The sequence below is a fragment of the Schistocerca cancellata genome, chromosome 1 (assembly GCF_023864275.1).
Source record: "Schistocerca cancellata isolate TAMUIC-IGC-003103 chromosome 1, iqSchCanc2.1, whole genome shotgun sequence".
In the NCBI taxonomy this organism is placed as follows: domain Eukaryota; kingdom Metazoa; phylum Arthropoda; class Insecta; order Orthoptera; family Acrididae; genus Schistocerca; species Schistocerca cancellata.
Window position 1 is genome coordinate 475,182,772 of NC_064626.1, and position 20,892 is coordinate 475,203,663.

The 20,892-nt window shown below is 40.1% G+C and overlaps 1 protein-coding gene across 2 annotated transcripts in view; it reads right to left on the reverse strand.

The window, feature by feature from the left end:
• The window catches only part of LOC126177185 (uncharacterized), a 232,332-nt gene that overhangs the window by 76,281 nt on the left and 135,159 nt on the right, over positions 1-20,892 (reverse strand). For both annotated transcript variants that reach the window (XR_007535796.1, XM_049924436.1), the window contains exons 2-3: positions 10,936-11,051; positions 8,559-8,674 (exon numbers count right to left, since the gene is read on the reverse strand). Coding sequence is in view for 1 of the 2 variants with exons in the window: in XM_049924436.1 (XP_049780393.1) it covers positions 8,559-8,674; positions 10,936-11,051 (232 nt within the window). In the remaining variant the exon portion in view is untranslated. The remainder of the gene's footprint in view (positions 1-8,558; positions 8,675-10,935; positions 11,052-20,892) is intronic.

Below are 20,892 nucleotides of genomic sequence, written 5' to 3' on the forward strand. Positions count from 1 at the left end.
TTCTAATATACACTCCTGGAAATTGAAATAAGAACACCGTGAATTCATTGTCCCAGGAAGGGGAAACTTTATTGACACATTCCTGGGGTCAGATACATCACATGATCACACTGACAGAACCACAGGCACACAGACACAGGCAACAGAGCATGCACAATGTCGGCACTAGTACAGTGTATATCCACCTTTCGCAGCAATGCAGGCTGCTATTCTCCCATGGAGACGATCGTAGAGATGCTGGATGTAGTCCTGTGGAACGGCTTGCCATGCCATTTCCACCTGGCGCCTCAGTTGGACCAGCGTTCGTGCTGGACGTGCAGACCACGTGAGACGACGCTTCATCCAGTCCCAAACATGCTCAATGGGGGACAGATCCGGAGATCTTGCTGGCCAGGGTAGTTGACTTACACCTTCTAGAGCACGTTGGGTGGCACGGGATACATGCGGACATGCTTTGTCCTGTTGGAACAGCAAGTTCCCTTGCCGGTCTAGGAATGGTAGAACGATGGGTTCGATGACGGTTTGGATGTACCGTGCACTATTCAGTGTCCACTCGACGATCACCAGTGGTGTACGGCCAGTGTAGGAGATCGCTCCCCACACCATGATGCCGGGTGTTGGCCCTGTGTGCCTCGGTCGTATGCAGTCCTGATTGTGGCGCTCACCTGCACGGCGCCAAACATGCATACGACCATCATTGGCACCAAGGCAGAAGCGACTCTCATTGCTGAAGACGACACGTCTCCATTCGTCCCTCCATTCACGCCTGTCGCGACACCACTGGAGGCGGGCTGCACGATGTTGGGGCGTGAGCGGAAGACGGCCTAACGGTGTGCGGGACCGTAGCCCAGGAGCAACAGTGTCCCTAATTTTCTGGGAAGTGGCGGTGCGGTCCCCTACGGCACTGCGTAGGATCCTACGGTCTTGGCGTGCATCCGTGCGTCGCTGCGGTCCCGTCCCAGGTCGACGGGCACGTGCACCTTCCGCCGACCACTGGCGACAACATCGATGTACTGTGGAGACCTCACACCCCACGTGTTGAGCAATTCGGCGGTACGTCCACCCGGCCTCCCGCATGCCCACTATACGCCCTCGCTCAAAGTCCGTCAACTGCACATACGGTTCACGTCCACGCTGTCGCGGCATGCTACCAGTGTTAAAGACTGCGATGGAGCTCTGTATGCCACGGCAAACTGGCTGACACTGACGGCGGCGGTGCACAAATGCTGCGCAGCTAGCGCCATTCGACGGCCAACACCGCGGTTCCTGGTGTGTCCGCTGTGCCGTGCGTGTGATCATTGCTTGTACAGCCCTCTCGCAGTGTCCGGAGCAAGTATGGTGGGTCTGACACACCGGTGTCAATGTGTTCTTTTTTCCATTTCCAGGAGTGTACATTCTGTCCTAAAATATGGGATCACTTTCTGGGTTAACTCGCCATCCTGCCTAAAACTCTTCAGGATGCAAAAAAGAATAGTGAGAATCATGGCTGGCATAAAAAGGAACAAACCATGTAGACCATTATTTAAAAGGATGGGGATTCTTCCCCTTTCATGTATTTTCCTATTTGAAAGTGCAATGTTTATAAAGAAATATACAATAACAAATCCTAGTATCCTCCCCAAAAATGAAAATATTCATCATCATAATACAAGACAGAAAACTGACTTTCATGTACTCCATACAAAAACCAGTTTGTGCCAAAAAGGAACATTACACCATGGAAAAAATTATCTATAATAAATTGCCAAGAGAAATTAAAGTAAAGACTGATGTAAAAAATTTTAAAGCAGCATTAAAAGAATATCTGTTGACGCATTGCTTTTATAGCGTGGAAGAGTTCCTCCAAAATCCTTGAGAGTCTAAGTGATGATGATGCAAATACTGTAACCGTTAATACTGGCCTATAAATGCATTCAGATGTAATTCTCAAGTTTCTAATGGGGTTCAAGTATAAGCTGTATACCGACTTGCCCAGTATATGAAGTAAAATTCTGTGAATGTAATTCTCTAGTGTACATGTCAATTCATAGTGTAGAAGAGTTCCTCAAAAATCCTTAGAGCTTAAGTGAGGATCATGCAAATACTGTAATCGTTAATATTGGCTTATACATGTATTCAGCTGTAAACTTCAAGTTTCTAATGTGGTTCAATTATAACTTACACATTGACTTGCCCAGTATATGAAGTGTTGTAAAATTTTGTGAACATAATTTTCTAGTTTTTAAAGTGTTTTAATTGTAAGATATACTTTGACCTGTCCAATATCTGATGTGCTGTACTGTACATGTAAGATTTACTGGACCAATAAATACAATACAATACAATATAATATTTGGGTCCCATATTATTTCTTATCTATATAAATGACATACAGACCCCAGATAGTGCAGCCAAAGTCATCCTATTTGCAGATGACACTAGTGTGATGATAAGTGAGCCAAAGCAATTGTTGCATACAACAACTGATAAAGTCCTTAAGCAGGTCCGCTCTTCATCTAAGAAAAATAAATTGATACTAAATGTAAGTTATAAAAAGTAAATGTAATTTGGGAAAAATGAGTGAAAATGTAAATCCAGCTCTGGTATTGGGTGACAAGGTCATTAGTAGTGTAACATTTACAAAGTTGCTAGGACTTCATGTTGATGACAAATTAAATTTTAATCACCCTATAATAAAGCTTGTACAGCAATTAAGTTCAGTATGTTTTGCTCTGTGAGAGTGAGATATTTGTTGCCCATTGATATCTGTCTAATGAATGATTATCATGATCTTTGGAAGTAATTCCTGTTTTAGTTAACAGTCCATTTCAACTAGCAGACTGTGAGAGGAATTTTGTCTTTCTTAACAGACACGTGCACAAGTTGGGATGGATACACCAAATATAACAGACATTATGATGACAGCAGTCCTTCTGTGATTTTCAGCACTCACTGATTCAGTACTTTACTCCATACCATCTCCATCCCACATAGGAAGTGTGCTGTGAGGTGTGGAAGATAAGATCATTGTCAAAATAAATAACATTTTAACTAGTCTGACAGATATGTATTAAGACAGACAATTTACACAGACAATAATCCTCAGACAAAGTTCTATAAATACTATATGGAGTGATTCTGTGTTGTATTGGAAAGTATAATACACTGATCAGCCAGAACATTATGACCACTGGCATACATACTATCAACATAAAACCATCCAGGTGATAACAGTATCACATGGCAAGGAATAACTGTTAGTCAGGCAAAAGCACAGTGCATGTAGTATCTGTTAGCATGCTGTCTGTGTGTAGAATGGGGAAGGCTCGCAATCTATCTGCGTTCGACCAAGAGCAGATTGTGATGGCCCAGAGGCTCAGCGTGGCCTTTTCAGAAACTGCACAACTTATCAGGTGTTCGAGGAGTACTGTGGTCGGTGTCTGGAACATGAGTCGAAACCAAGGTAAGACCACGTCCATATGTCATGGGGTTGGGCAGCCACCCCTCATTACAGATGTCGGAATTTGTAGGTCGAGCAGAATGGTAAAAAAGACAAGTGGTGAACTGTGGTGGAACTAGCATCAGACTGTAATGCTGAGAAGAGTACAAGCATGTCTAAACACACAGTGCACCGAACACACCTAACGACAGCCCTCTGCAGAAGACAACCCATGCATTAGCCAATGTTAACACCATGACATCAGCACCTATGACTGAAATGGGCATGTGACCACTGACACTGGATATTGACATAATGGCAGACCATTACAAGGTCTGATGAACCCCAGTACCTTCTTCACCATGCTGATAGGGTGGCACGAATCTGTCATCTTCCAGGAGAACAGCTCCTTGACATCTGTACTGTGAGACAGAGACAAGAGGTGGGGCTTCATTAAGCTCTGGGGAACATTTGTGTGGGCATCCATGGGTCCAATGGAGCTCATGCAAGGCACCATGATGGCCAAGGAGTATCAGACATTAGTTGCATACAACATACACCCCTTCGTGACAATCATGTTTCCTGATGGTAGTAGCATTTTTCAACACTATAATGCACCATGTCACAAGGCGACGCATGTGATGGAGTGGTTCAAGGAACACAATGGTGAAGTCCAGTTTATATGCTGGGCCCCAGCTTGTCAGTTCTGAACCCAATTGAACACATCTGGGATGTGACTGAATGTGGCATCAGACCTCATCACTCCCCCCCCCCCCCCCCCCTCCAGAATTTTATTGGGTGACTTGTGTGTGCAGATGTGGTACCAACTCTCTCCAGCAATCTACCAAGGACTTACTGCTTCCATGCCATGATGCATTACTGCTGTTACCTGTGCCAAAGGTGGACATACCAGCTATTAGGAAGGTCGTCATGTTCTGGCTGATCAATGTATATGCATACTTACCAGAGAAGAAACCAATGTCATTTGTTAGAACATGATTTCTCCTGGTGGTGAACTGAAATATATTCAGCCAGAATAAATTAACGACAGGAACTGAAAACTTATTACACAAATGGTATACCAAACAAAACATGGACCATTTCATTCTGGCACCCTAAGTGGTGGATCAGAATACTTCTGTGCTAGAAAAGTGAGGACATGTTAATAACACAAATAAATTAACTATCAATTTTGAAGAAAATAAAAAATTTGAAAGAAAGTTGTACAGAAATAGATTGGTGTTGCTCTTAGCAATAAGATCAACAGCCAAAATTAAGATGTAGGTTGCAAATTATCTGTATGCATTGGAACTAAGAAATTTTAAGTAAAGATTGGTACTCAAGATGATATTATTTAACTTCTCAATGGCCATTACATTGAAGAAGATTATACATGTCCAAGAGTCGAAGATTGACAACTGCATCTATGAAGGGCTACAAGTATAATTTTATTTTCTTTGTAATTGTATGGCAGTCATGACAAGAGGCAATGAGGCAACAATACCAGAGTGGTTGGCGTGCGCAATTCAGCACTAACTTAAAGGCTGATTTAAGTACTGATCTAAGTACTAAGCTAAGAACTGAACTAAGTACTGCAATAGATACCACAAATATTGAACTAGGTACTAAGCTAAGTACTGAGATAGGTATTAGATTAGATACCTCAATGCAGAGTTAAGTACTAAAGGAGATACAGCAAATGCCAAGTTTAAGTGATGCATTACCATATCTCATAACGAGAAAAACAAGATCAATAGCAAAATATCTAAATTACAAATGATGCTATCCACTTTAAAGGAAGAGTTACTTACTGAGGTAACTAAACAATACGATTTAGTAAGAAATGAAGCTAATTAGCAATTCAGAGAACTAATTAATTGCTTGGTGCAGATTAAAGATGAAATGGAGCAGGAATTTTTGAAAGTGCATATGCAGACCACAGACTCTGAAGTCCAGTTAAATGTTTTAGAACAAATGAGAGATTCTGATGCAGCTAAAATCACAGGTCTACACTTGCAAGTTGGAGACGTTGCCAATAAGTCTATCTGTGAGAGATTATCTGCTTTTGATGCACTCGTACTGTTGTGTTGGCGGGAAATTTATTTGACTGATTTTTGAGAGCAATTTCTAAGTGATTGGTTGGATTGTTGTTGTTGTATAATGTGTGGTGTTTTCAAGGTCGAAGGAACTAATATTTGCATTTTAATAGGTACTGATAGTTTTATAAGATTAATTCTAAATTAATTATTATTAACACTTAGAAAGGTATTATTGATGAGAATGAAGGTGTCAAGTTCATCTACAATTTTTGTTTAAATTATCTGTTTTAACAAATATTGATGTCCACTATTTAAGTAAAGACAAAAGAAGATGGAAAGGCATCTCTGAAGTGAAGGGTTGGTGACCTCATTCACATATTAAGCAGCTTGAGTTGCATGTGGCAAGGGAGGTAATCAGGATAGTGTCTTGGTTGTTGTTTTTGGCGTCATAGGCACACAGGAATGATAAGTAAGTGTTGTAGTCCTCAGAAGAGACTGCAATCTGTGCAGACATGTCAGACTTATGCCTGCTGGGTTCTGAGATAGCTGCTATATTACTTATCATTTCAATTTTTGTATAGAAGTTTCATACATTCCTGCAATCCTGTTCTCTGGGCCTATTTTCCCTTTGAGTATATTGTATTATAACAATTTTTTAAAAAGAATGGAAGGGCTATCTGGACCATTATGACCACCCAACACTAACAAGAGTGTCCCTAAAAGTCGAGTGGTTTAAAATAATATTCCCTCACAGCTATTTCTTATCATGATACCTAGAAATACACATTAAGCAATATCAACAGCCATCTTTATTCCAGTGCTATTAACTACTGTTCAGACATGTCACAGAACAAGTTTCCTACACATTTCATTAATAAATATTATGAACCTTCCCCCCATCATCCCCTACAAGGCAACAGAGGCAAAAGCCCTGTAATTTTTGGAGAGGGCAGACAACTCAACTTCAAAATAATTTTTAAAACATAGTCCATATAGCACAATAAAACATTTTGTTATGTACAGAACAAGATGTGTTTTAAGGTAAATGTCACCCAGGGTGCAAAAAATGGCAGTACTGATAAATATTTAAGGAAACCAGTTGAGTGTAATTTACATTCAATGATGTTTCACAATTCATTTTACACACTTCTAGAGGTTGTAGAGAGACTTAGAAGGTCAAGTTTTACATAGGAATCCATGTCTAGAAACGTCATCCAACCATGCTACCTGGCATCAAAGTTATAGGTGCTGGCACCTGTAAATGTATGTATATACGGGGTGATTACCTGATGATGTTACAAACTTTCAAGGGTGAAGGAGATCAATAAGTGTATCAATTTGAGGTAAGGACCCCTGGTTTAGAAACAAAAAAGGAGGAGATCAGTGTTTAACATCCTGTTGACAACATGGTCATTAGAGATGGAGCAGAGGCTCAGATTAGCAATGGATGGGGAAGGAAATTGGTTGCACCCTTTCAAAGGAACTATTCCAGCATTTGCCTGAAGCAATTTAGGAAAATCACAGAAACCTAAATCAAGATGGCTGGATGTGAGTTTGAGCCATCATCCTCCTGAATGCGAGTCCAGTGTGCTAACCACCCTGCCACCTCGCTCAATAGAAATGAACAAGTTGAAAGTTACAATGAAAATCATTCTGATACCTCTGACAGTGGAATACATGTACCAGTACTGCTGTTTCTAAGAATTTAGGATACGCAACTTTCAGAGGTGGTAGTATGGGCCAAGACAAGAGAAAACATCAAGTAAAGATGGGCTCGAAAATGTATAGCTGAGGACAAACTAGCTCTTGTTCATCTTTGCAAGTGTGAAACACATCTCCTCTATTGAACAAATGCTCATAGCTCTTAAGGTATGCATTTTAACGCTCATATTTACTAGACACTTTTTCTTGTTTTCATCCTTGCTATCTCTGAAAGTTGCATACTCTACATTCTTAGTAACAACAGTACCGGTATGTGTAGTCCACTGTCAGAAATATCAGCAAGGTTTTCACTTATAATTTTAACTTGTTCATTTCTGGTACAGCGACACTTAGCTCAAATTGATACCTTTATCCTTTTCCATCATCCTTGAAAGTCTATAACATCATCACGGAATCGCCCTCTATATAGATTCATTTACAGGCACCATTACCTATAACTTTGACACTCTGTAGTTGGATGACATTTCCAGACATGGGTTCCTATTTAAAACTTGATCTACTAAGTTACAGCTTAAGGCCCACCCAAACAGTCTTATTTCCACCAGTGCCTCTCACCTACCATCCAAACTTCACAGTTCTCCCACATAAAGTTCCAGGTTCAAGTCCCAGTCCCCCATATAGCTTTAAGCTGCAAGGAAATTTTACAACAGCAGGCACTCCGCTGCACAATTAAAGATTCATTCTGGAAAATGCATTTACGTACTTTTCAAACATTTTTTAGCTGTTTTCAATAACATTTTCTTAAAATTAAATTTGCCTTGATTTTATAATTGATATGCAAGTGAAATCAGCAACTCCTAAAACAAATACTCGTAATTTTGCCTTTCTGGTAATAGAAACATTGGTAGGAACATTTGAGAAAGTTGAAATGTTTCCATTTTTGATGTTTTCGAACATGGCTGAATAATTTCAATCTGGAAAGTGTTAGAAGGTAATGTCCAGGTTATTCACTCTGCTGTTGGTAAGTTGTTTCCTGCATTATGGAGACCGGGTATTTGATGAAGATATTTCTATTATCAGCAAACATTACTAGTTTTGCCCTATTACTTACTAATAAATGGCAGAGCAATACATTAACCTAAGAACAGCATTGAACCAATGATTGGGTCCTAAGGGACTCCTTTTTCAATTTTTCTCTATGTTGAATTTATTGTCTCCCTGTATTGTTAATAATGTTGATGGGTCATGGAACTGTGCTGTGTCTTCTCATAAGCATTGAAGCACCTGGCCTCATCAGGGATAACATTTTTGTTTCCTTTGGAATAAGAAAGATTCTTCTTTCACCACTATTTTCTGGTGGCAGTGATTTCAAGACATACCGAGATGCTCCAAGGCACAGCATTTCTCAATATCTGGGTAGTTGTCAAGTTAAAATTTACCTTTCAACTCCTGGAGGTACATATCCATGGTTGCTAGGTGGATGTCTCAAGTAGAGCTCCCTTGTATTTCTTGGTAGCTCACAGAATCGATCCATTGCTGAATATGCTGCTTCCAGCTGTAAATTAGAGAGTATTTTAATACATTTCACAAAAATTTACTGTGGACATAACACTAAGATATCATTTCAATCACTCTTTAGAAAGGAAAAATGATAAAAAAGTTGGCTTTTAAGAATTTACTGTCCCACATTATTAGAACTGGCATGACACACTATTGACAACTCATTTCAGGGTTGGAGTGTACTATGTATGTTCCTGTGTAAAGCTTAAATTTCATCCTTTTTTATTTGTAAAATTTATGAACATCCTCCTAAACGTTATTTCAAGAGCAGTTATAAGCTGATCATGATCTGATGCTGCAGAGAGTAAATGTCAAACAGATACCTACAAAGCCTTAGGATTTGATCCATGGTACACATTCATAGGATTCTTTTTATCCTGGCATGTAAGCATCACTGACAATGCTATATGTTTGTGACAAATTTTAAATGTACCTAATAGAGTTCACATTCACTGTTAAACTATATATTCCATTGCAAGTGGCTAGGCATGAGAGTTCACAGGTCAGAAGACATCTGTCTCTAGTAGGACAACATTTAGTAAAACAGAGTGGTATTTACTTCAGTGCCAGGGTTTACTTATTTATTTAACTAGGTTTTGTTTTACTTTTATTAAATGAGAGCGAAAAATTCTAGAAAAATAACATGTATATGCATTTCCTTTGAAACTGTGCTCTCTCTCCCTCTCCCCCCCCCCCTCCCCCTTCCCCCCTCTCTCTATACCTTGAAAGAAAGATTAAGTAATTCTACAGTAAGGAAACTTCAAACAGAGTGTAAAAGGTGACCACTCACTAAATAGCAGAAGTGCTGACTCGTCGACAAGCAGAGACAAAGGTAATGAAAAATTTTCTAGCTTTCAGAAGAAACTGTTTGACAAGCTACAGTACAAATACACACACACACACACACACACACACACACACACACACACACACACACTCACACACAGTCACACACACATACACACCACCACCACCACCACCACCAGATTGCAGTTCAGCAAGTGAAGTGAGGTGGAGGTTGTGTTGGTTGGGAGGTAGGGAACATAGAGGGACAAAAAGAGAGGAAGCAGGAGAATAAGTTGGGGATGGGTAGCTACCAGCTCAGAGGGAAGCAGCAGATGTGTGGTGCTAGGAATGCAGGAGGGAGGGGGTAGTGAGTACATGGGCTAGGAATGTGACACACAAGTATTGAAGCTGGTGAGATACAGTGCACAATGAAGATGATGTGGAGGCCTGGACTGGAGAGGTGTACAGGACAGAGAAAGGAGAAACTGTTAGATGGAAGTTATTGGACTGTGGTTGAGCAGAGACTGAAGCCAGGAGTATTATGGGAATGAGGACATGTTGCACAGTTCCCATCTACATAGTTTAGAAATGATGGTGATGGCAGGAAGACTATATGTTTGTGACAAATTTCAAATGTACCAGATGGTGTGGGTTGTGAAGGAGCCACTGAACTCAAGCATTTAGTGTGTTGTGCAACTCGATGCTCAACATTGTTCTTGGCCACAGTTTTGTGGTGGCCATTCATTCTGGTGGACAGCTGGTTGGTGATCATGCCCACAAAAAATGCTGTGCAGTAATTGCAGTTGAGATGGTATCTGACATGGCTGCTTTGACAGGTGTGTGTGTGTGTGTGTGTGTGTGTGTGTGTGTGTGTGTGTGTGTGTGTGTGTCCCTTCCTCCTAAATTCCCATGGGTGAGCCCAGCAGGGGAGATTCAGCTGCCCCCCGGCCCCTAGAATAAAATTACTTTCACAAACTGGATTCGGGTTCTGCCATGTACCACAGATAAACATAGTATATCACAATCACTTTTAAAATTTTGAAGAAAGGAAGAACATGTAATAGATACTGAAAAAATGAAATGAAATGATCATATGGCATTGCCGGCCTGGAGGTCCCATCTGGGGAAGTTATGACTAGTACCAAGTGTACATGGAAACACTGTACACTCTTGTTAACATGCCATTTTGTCATGAGTGTTCTACAATTCAGAACTCGTTAAATCTCCATTTTACATCTCCCACAAATTAATCTTTTTTTCGTCAAAAAGTTTTCAGATGTGGAACACCTCATAAATTTTCTAAAATAACTGAATTTCCTCTGTAAACTGAATCACACAACTGGTCACCCAAAATAGCATTTTCAGATACAAAAAAATATTGAATGTAACTACAAAGTATCAATCATACAGCACTTCTATGCTTGAGTTTAAAATGTGATAACAAGTTGCTGTTAATGTAGTTTAACTCACCCTATTGTTTGGAATACCATGATTGACAAGGAAAGCAATTCCTTTTTGTGCCAGTGATCGATGCAGCTGAGCGGCAACCTTCTTCAAGTTGCTACGAGTTGGTTTCTCTATGCTACCTGCAAAATGGATTTTTATGTGGTATAATCTGATTTTATTTTTATAGTAAAATAGTCAACAAAACAGCAAGTGACAGTAAAGAATATAAATAAAGCTGCCTGTACACTCATTGTGCTTCATTAAAATACAAAATATTCATCCATATGAGGTAATTGTATAAAAAGAGAAAATCTCATACAAAAACTTGTTCCATTTGCAAAGAGAGAGAGGCAGAGAGTACCTGGACAGTACTAAGCTTTGGAATGCACAAAACTTCCAGCAGAAACATGAAAAATAAAAAAAGTAAAACCACTCTTAATTTTCAGAGCAGCAGGTTTCTTCTGTAAGGGAGGACAGAAGAAATAGTTGGAAGAGGTTTGAGACTGTTAGTTCATTCAGAACCCACTGCACTAAGATAGTCTATTTGCACCTATGAACTAGATGACCTGTCCCCTCTACAATCTACCTCAACTACTTCCTTTTTTCTCTCCTGCAGAAATAATCTGTTTCTATAAGCTAGAAAGGCCATGTATGTGAGTTAAAGCTAGTCCCTATGTCTCCACTTATTTATTTAATCATACATTATATTATGCACCGTCCAATCAGAAGCAGAACTTTCAGTGATGTGGAATCATTTAATGTAAAAATTAGCAGTCAGAAGTATGTATGAAAAACATCAGCTTGCCTCATCTAGAGCATATCACTCACAAGCCTTCTTAAATATGTATTAAGCAGAAAACTTTCCTTAGTGATTACAGGAGAGCACAAATCACACCCATGTATTAGAGGACCCATCTGGAGCTAGTACCAACAATAACACAGTAGCTACAAACATGCGTAATCTGAACATACAGACTCATCTCGAACAAAGTGGTGTTTTATGTGGCAGTTGTCATGGGTTGAAAAAGCACTGGTCGCATGAAACATGACTAGCAGGCTTCGGTCCTGACAGTCATGGAATAAGAGATAATTTGTAAATTTTTTGCTTCTAAACTGTTCTCCACTCTGTATCACACTTCAAAGAAAATAGAAAGAACATTTAAAAATGAAATAAGAATGTATTCTTGTCTACTCTTCAGAGTTATCTGCATATGTTATTGATGAATATGGAGCTGGATATTTTACGGAGACCAACAAATGTCCTCTAGTCAAGTAACAATGAGGACAGAGAGTAACTGCACTATTCAGCCAAAACTGTTCTGATATTGTTGCTCTGAGAAAGAAAAGAGAAGTAGCTTGGAGTATCAATATCATTATAAGTTGTATTACAATGGAACATTACCAAAACATTTCATTTTTTATGGAGCAGATATCTTGTAAGATTTCAAGACTATGCTCACCATTGCTGGGATTCAACAAGGTCACATGGAGTTTCCACAGCCTTTCAATCATGTGTTATGTGATGGCCATAACAAAAGGGCTTGTTAAGAATTTACTCCATTAGAGTTTCAGTAAAGAGGCTTTTTAGGTTATTGTTCATGCAGAAAAATAAACTTAGTAACTAGGTTATCAGTTATTTTGTATGCTGTCTGTAATCATTTACATTTACAACAGTGTTTTAAAGGGTTTTTATTAATGTGCTTAAACAAAAGGACTGCGAATAAAAAGTTTGAGGTGCACCAGTACACACACCTTTTCACAGTTAGTTCATTCTTCCATCGATTCAACAATCATTCTTCACATGATACCCTCATTATTTCACAATCACGGGTTCAGCACAACCTGGTTGATAGATAAGTTAATTTAATAAACATTTCCACGTAAATTTACAGTAAACGCATTAAACTACTGTCATAACACAGCAGTGAATTGCCACAAATTGACTGATTTACTGACTGACAGTACCACATTTTAACCCTTAACACAAAGGTTTGCCTGTGACAATACTGCTACACCAAATACATGCAAATGAGGCTATTGTAAAATACCGTATCAGTTCAAGGGGGTAAAATGTAAATGAAGGTTAAAAAGTATCTGCCTCCGTGATCTTATATTTGAGAATCCCCTTGCTACATTTCATGGTGTATTCATGAACAGTTTTGTTGGCATAATCATTGGAGAACAAGACAAGAAAACACTTAGTGCCAATGCTACGCCAATTCTGGGTAGCATGAATTTGATAAGCCCTTGGAAGGTTTTCTGAGGTATGTGAAACAGATATCTATACATAGGTCACACAGTTTCCGTAAGTTTCAGGCTGGTGATATGTGAGTGTGGAACTGGCATCTGATATTGTCCCAAATACAGGGCTGGTTTAAGAGCCAAGCAACACTAGCCACCGCTTAGGCACTAAGCAGAGAGGGCTGCCAGTGATGCCCTAGTGCAGGCTTGGGCAATGTACGGTGACCTGCTGGCCTGAGCCACATACCACCCTTGCAAACTAAGATGACACTTGGCACAGTGACTGTTGGGAAACTGTAAAGGCATTACCCATATACAGCCACTCCCATTAGCCACCATGTCGAGTGTCAACTTAGTTTAAACGGCCAGCTCATCATGTGACATGACAGCAGCGCTCATAGCCTGGCTCATCATGTGACATGACAGCAGCACTCGTAGCCCTTAAAGTTAATGTTTATGTGGTAACTCACAAATATGAATGACACCTCCTTCCCAACACATCAAACAACAAATTATGCCTCGAAACTCATGTTTTCAAGAATATATTAATATCCACCCAGTCTTCAGATGTTTACATTTATTTTGGGGTGTGAACATTGTTTATGTTCATATGACATTTGAATATTGTTTCTGTGCATACAACATTTTACAATAGCTCTCTTAAAAGTTTCTGTAGCACTGATACTAAAGAAACACTGTTCATGACATGTAAGTAAATGTAGACACAACATGGGATGCCACGCATAATGGAAAAAAATGCTTATAAAAGCACCTGGTTTCAGCTAATTCAGTGCATACTACCTTCAGTTTCAAAATTGCAATCTTCTAATACATCCTTAATGCTCAAAGATTATTTAGTAATTATTTAGTAATATTAATATGATAAAGGACAGAAAAACAAAATATAGCAATGAGATGGGCAATTCCAGTCTACTAGTAGTTAGGGGTGATTTAGTGATTTTTGACCAGAGGTAGGTCATTGGAGCTTTTGAAATTTAGTGTGTTCACACCCACAAACACTGCTAGCAAGCTCTTTTAAAAAAAAAAAAATATTTGACCAAAAATGCTTTTGATGGCTGGTCACATAGGCAGGGTTTGTTCCTTTAATGTGCCAAATGGTGAATATGCAAAAATGCATTGCGGGTGGAGTACAAAGTGAGTGTCTCACTCTCTCCCATGAATTTCTTCAGCAGTCCGGATTCAAACTAATTGCTAGCCAGATCCGGCCGCAGACTGCCTGTTGCCCACCCATGCCCCAGTCAGAGGTTTTTACCCAGTTTGTTTCACGGTCAATAGTGTAAACTAACATGGGCGAGAGGATATAGGGAAAATGGGAAATGGGGGGGAGGGACTGTCAGATAGTAAGTCACTTGTATGGAAAAATGTCCTCAAACTGGGCCCACTAGATATCTTCAATAGGGTTCAGACCTGTCAAATTTTGTAGCCAAGACATCAATGTGAGTTCAGAATCATTGTCTGCAACACAAAGTAGCATGATTCTGGCCAAGTTACATGGAGAGCTATCCTGCTGGAAGATGACTTCGCTATCAGGGAGGACACCAAACATGAAAGGGTGCAGTAAGGCTGCAATAATGTCCACACAGACTACAGCTGTCACAGTGCATTCGATTACTACCAGGGTCACAAGGAATTGCAAATTAATGCCTCCATAGTATAATGCTGCCCCCACTGGCCTGCTTTCAAGCCAGCCATTTGAATGGATGATATAGTATCCTGATATGACTATCAATATGTTGTAACAAGAAACATGATCCATTCAGATAGAAACTGACGATGTCTTCGCGTCAACATGGGAACATCTAGGGGGTCATATGCTGCAGAGTTATGGGTTCAACAATGTGTGCTAAATGGTGTGCTCCAGGACACTCGTGACTGCACCAACTTTATACTCTGTCATCAAGTCGGCCACTGACCACCACCCATCATTCTGTGATGAGGCATAGACATCTGCAACTTGTTGTCTATTCATAGTTTCACTGTGTGGCAACCACTTTCCACATATGTCCACGGTAGTAGGACACAAACAGCAGACCAGTTTCACTGTTTCTGAGATACTTGTACCCAGGCACTGGTCTGTAACAATCTGCCTCCTATTGAAGTCGCTTTCACTATCTGACCAAAGGTATCCGGACAGCTCAGTATCCAGAATTGACCGCTACATGTCATGAGACATGGACAGTATTGTCAGTAGAGAAGCCGTAACAGCAGATTGGGGTGGTCAGGAGAGCTCAGTGACTTTGAATGTGGACCAGTCATTGGATGTCACCTGATTAAGAAATCCATTGGGAACATTTCAATCCTCCTAAAGCTGCCCATGTTGACTGTTGGTAATGCAGTGGTGAAGGGGTAATGCAAAGGAACAACCACATCTAAACAAAGACAAGACAGACCTCATGCACTTGTGGATAAGAATCGTCAAGCATTGTGATGAGTGCTTGTAAAAAAAAAATCTCATTAAGTCAGCCAAAGGAATCATTTGTGAGTTCGAAAGAGCTAACAGTAGTACAGCTAGCACAATGACTATGTGTAGTGAATTAAAAAGAATGGGGTACAATCATCGGGCAACTCCTCATATCCACACATTTCAGTAGTCAATGCCAAGTGACATTTAATGCAGTGCAAACAACAATGTCATTTGAGAGTGGATGACTGGAAACAAGTAATTTGGAGTAATTAATCACACTATACTCTGTGGCAATCTGATGGAAGGTTCTGGATTTGGAGAATGTCTAGAGAATGCTACCTGCCATCGTGTGAAGTACCAACAGTGAAGTACATAAATACAGAGGAGATGGTGCTACTACGGTATAGGGTGTTTTCCATGGTTGTGGTGTGGTCTCCTTATTGTGCTTAAGAAAATGCCAAATGTGGGAGGACATGAAAACATTTTACAGCATTGAGTACTGTGTACAGTAGAGGAACAATTTGGAAATAATGATCGTTCGTATCAGCATGACAATGCACTGTGTAATAAAGCGGTATTTGTCAGGCAAAACTTTTGACGTCACTCCAGACCCCAGCATCCAACATCACTACCTTCTCTAGCGTTTGAACCTTGAGGATGAATGGGCTGCCATTCCTCCACAGACATTCCGACATCTCACTTCATTGAAAAAGTCTCCAACTGATTTTGAGTCATTATAAAGGCAAAGGCTGTACGTACCCCATATTTCTTCCTAACATTTCTGCTCTCTCTACGAGAAGCATCGGCATAACTATCAAGATAAAATGGCAAAATTCTCCAGAATTTAATACTTTTGGAAAAAAATAATCATTCTATCTGCAGTGAAAAGTCACTGACATATATTATGAACATGTTTTTATATCTTTTATATTCAACAAAATAAAATGTTGTTAATCATGACAGCTTCCATCTAATACTGGCCATCTGTAGAATCCATATATGGTTTATGACATATGGATTTTAAAAATGGGCAATGTACAATTAAAATTTGTAATAATTAAAAATGTGTTCTGTAATCGTGTGTAAAAGAAATAAATTCAGTTATTTACCCCTTAACTAGCTTAAGAAATTGACTGTACCGTTATTAATAGGTTGGACACCAATAGGTGTCCAGATGCAATTGATAGTGTATGTCACTTGATTTGCCCGTTTGCAGTCCGTATCGTTGCTTGTATGATTTCTCATTTGCCTCTACTCAGCTTATTAACTTCCGTTATCGCTTCATGTGCATTGGTCATAATATTTTGGCGCATCACTGTGTGTAGGTATATTAATGTTGTGAGATGCCGAGCAAAGAAATAAATTTTATTTGGTAATCTTTGACGTATATGACGTATCCATACCTGGCTGAAATATGTGAAAAGTTCGGTACCATTCCTCTCATACCCTCAGTGGATAAGTTGTGTTACATGCAGCTCTTATGTGGCTGATTCGATGTGGAACCTAGACATTATGTTTTGTTCTTGGGATTCTCTCAACTGCCAACATATTCAGGATATTAATCTTGTGTTAACTGTTATCGTAGTTATTTCGATTTGATTGATTTCCTTGAAACTACGCTATAATCATGTACGACACATGAACCTTGGGCCTTGACGAGGTAGGGTGCTTGCGTGCCTCGACAACATGGAGGTATACCTCCATGCTCTACAATAATATGTAGAATGTTATCTTAGGTACAGCCACAAAGGAGGCATATCTGTGGTTCCTGAACAGAGGCAGCAGCCTTTTCAACAGCTGCAAGAACAACAGTTTGGTTGACTGACTGATCTGGCCTCGCAACATTAGCGAACACAAATATGGTGCTTGTGTTTCTTGAGATTCATCTTGTATATGTTCTCACATTTCAGTCACTTGCCATCACGCGAATAGCAACACTGGACCGTTTGATCGCGACTGTACATCCTTTTACTATAGGAGGTACTGTACGATGTAAGAACCGTCAAGATACCATACCAGCTCAAACTTGCACTATATCGTTCTGTTTACAAACTGACGGACGGCTGCTAGCAACATATAAAAGGAATTCCTGAAGTTGATAATAGTGTCAGAGAAAGGAACGAGAATGGAACGGTCTCCTAATAATCTTCGGGAAACGTAACATTTTATCTGAACGGCGCACCTTATCGTCAGTGCCTTGAACCACAGTCCACGACAGCTGAGCGCCTGTGTTACGACCCGCGACAACACAAGCAGCTGCATTCGTGCAAATTCCCAAGACGGCGGATGTGAAGCGTGGGCTGCACATTCTAACGGACGTCTGCGCAGCAACTTTATCATTAACAGTTACGTAATCAGTATTAAACGCTCGTAGCAGTGTTAGAAGTACGTTGCATTTCTTTTATCAGACTAACTACTTTTTGTGGAACATCGGCGTCACTCTTTTCTCTTCTTAATTTCATCTTCAAATTCCACTGAAGGCCGTCATCAACTATCTGCCCCAATTCGAGTCTGACTGCAGCTGAATTTGCTCGATTTGACTGGAGGCCTCATCCGTCATCGACATTAAATTTGCAGAAGCGTGACTTAGTGAAACAGGTCAGTAACTGCAATGGGCAAGATGAGACAATGCCTTATAGTTCAAGTGAACTATTCATTCAGTCAATCGTCATATTTCCTTGAACAAACTTATGTGATTGGGACTAGTTTGTGTGGTCTCGTACACGAATTATGTACCTCGTGTTAACAATTAACTTCCATTGAAGTATTGTATCTCATTTATGCTTTCGCATGCTCCAGTTGAGCATAGTAAAATCTTCTCAAAAAATACAGTTGCTTCACCTACATACGAGCTTATAGTTCATAATCGGTAGTTTGAAAACGGATATTTCGAAAATACAACAAGAAAATAGTGAGCTGAACATGCTAAAACTTGCGCGACATAATTCGTCAGTTACGGAAAAGTTGTCAAATGTGAAGGGCAGTAACAGCAAGACCTAAGTGCAAAATCGGGAAACCTGTGAAAGTAAGGCAAGCTTTGTGCACGAAAACGCATTTCACGTACTTTCAACCGCCCATAGTGAAAATGCAACATAGAGTTCGCATGAACGATGGGAAAAGCAGAACAGCACTGTGAATAAGGTACGAAAAGAAAATTTATTGACGAAAACAAGCGTGAATGAGGGCAATGTAAATGTGCCGATCAAAAATTGTGCCGAATTGTTTAGTAAAACAGTACAAAACGATTCCCACATAGTGAACTTCAAAAACAGCAAACTGTTTGTGCTTTCAGACTGGCATGGTCGTGGACTAACAACTAAAACACACTCGTGTAGTATAGTGAAATCGGGAGTCCCACTTGGCGAAATTAAAAAAATTACTGCATCCGCAAAGGTAAAAAATCTGCACGATAAGGACTTTGTTGTACTTCTGGGAGGCGCAAACGACGTCTACAAAAATCAAACAGCGAGTGCTGATAACCAAGGAAATAAAAAAAAAATTCAAATGCAAAATGGTAATCGCAACGCCAGACTCCATAACGAAAGCACTTCAAAAAGAGGTAAAAGCATTAGAACCATCATCAGCACCAGCAAAGCACGTACAAAAAAAAAAAAACAAAGTGTTAACAGAATGAACAGTGGACAGCGATCTGAACGACAATAACTACAGTTCCTCATCATCCAAATGTTATTTTAGATGAAAACAAGAAAAACGCAAAGATTCCAAGTTCACAAGAAAGCACAGCAGCAGTGGAAGAACCAACACTGGAAGTGTCAGAAACATCACCGACAACAACAGAAATGGCAGTATTAAGCACATTAGCAACAGCACCAATAGCAGCAACAAGCAACTCACCCCAGCCCAATGTACAGATTCGTCCCCAGAGGTGCAGGAAACCAGTCCTTCACAAGGACTTTTGGTACCTCACCAGGACATGGGAACGCATATGACAGCAAAAAACCTAAATAAAGCTATAACCAGTTCGCACCCTAGTCACCTGCAGATTTTAAGCCTAAATATTCAGTGCGTTAGAAATAAATCACTAGAATTTGAGGTAGCAATGAATAGTACAATATCATTAATATTCATCCATATAACTTGGCAAGTCAGTATTGTAGAGAAAATGCTAAAAGCGGAGATGTATGTATCTTTACTAAATCAAGTATCAGATACAAAAGAAGGTGTGAAGCTGCATCACTGAGCGTGGAAAATCATTTTGAAGCAGCAGCTATACAGTTGTATAAAATACAGGGAAAAGTCGTAGTCATAGCAATATACAGACGACCTACGGGGGATACAGACATATCCATTAATCACTGTAATTGTGCCAATAAATGAAATATTTTTAAAACTTTATAAATGGCCATCGAAGGGCTGTAGAACACTGTGCAAAATTGTAAAATTTGTTTTAAGGTTCGAGCAGAGTAATTAGGTGCACGCACTCAGCCACAAAAGATATAGCCATATGATAACTGTCACTTACAGCAGATCCATAGTAAAAAGCTTCAAGCTTAAGCCTGCGGAGACTCGTATCATTCTATCTCAGATGAGTAAAAACACACCTACCAGTTATCTTCTCGTTATCTAAATTTAATAATCGAGCAGTTAGGTTGGAAACATGGAGAGAACACAATGTTAACGTCAAAGACAACTGTTGTTCTTTGAGGGACAGTCATAACGTTTTAATTAACATCTCGATACAATCAAGGTGCGATCATGAAAGGTTGGCGACAGTGTAAGATCCCTACGTATTCACCAGTCAATGTGACACATTTTTCCCCATGGAAGACTTGGAGGGATTAGCCGGCCGCGGTGGCCGTGCGGTTCTGGCGCTGCAGTCCGGAACCGCGAGGCTGCTACGGTCGCAGGTTCGAATCCTGCCTCGGGCATGGGCGTGTGTGATGTCCTTAGGTTAGTTAGGTTTAAGTAGTTCTAAGTTCTAGGGGACTTATGACCTAAGATGTTGAGTCCCATAGTGCTCAGAGCCATTTGAACCATTTGAACTTGGAGGGATTTTCGCCGTGCGGGAAACGATCCACCTGAAAATCATTCTGGAAATGCCTGTAACGCAGTGGTTTCTTCATCTGGGGAAGAGGAAGAACTCACTGGGTCCATGTCAAGAGAATACGTAGAATGCAAAAATCGACAAATCAAAGAAGCAGCGTACGTGACTGTGTACTGTGTACAATGGGGTGTTGCAGTAGGGCCAAAATAGCTCATTGGGCAGGTTCCCGCTTCGCTTCGGATTCGCAGTCTCCCAGAACCACGTCAGGGGATTTCGGTATTATGCTTCTGTAACAGTTTCATCCTTATGA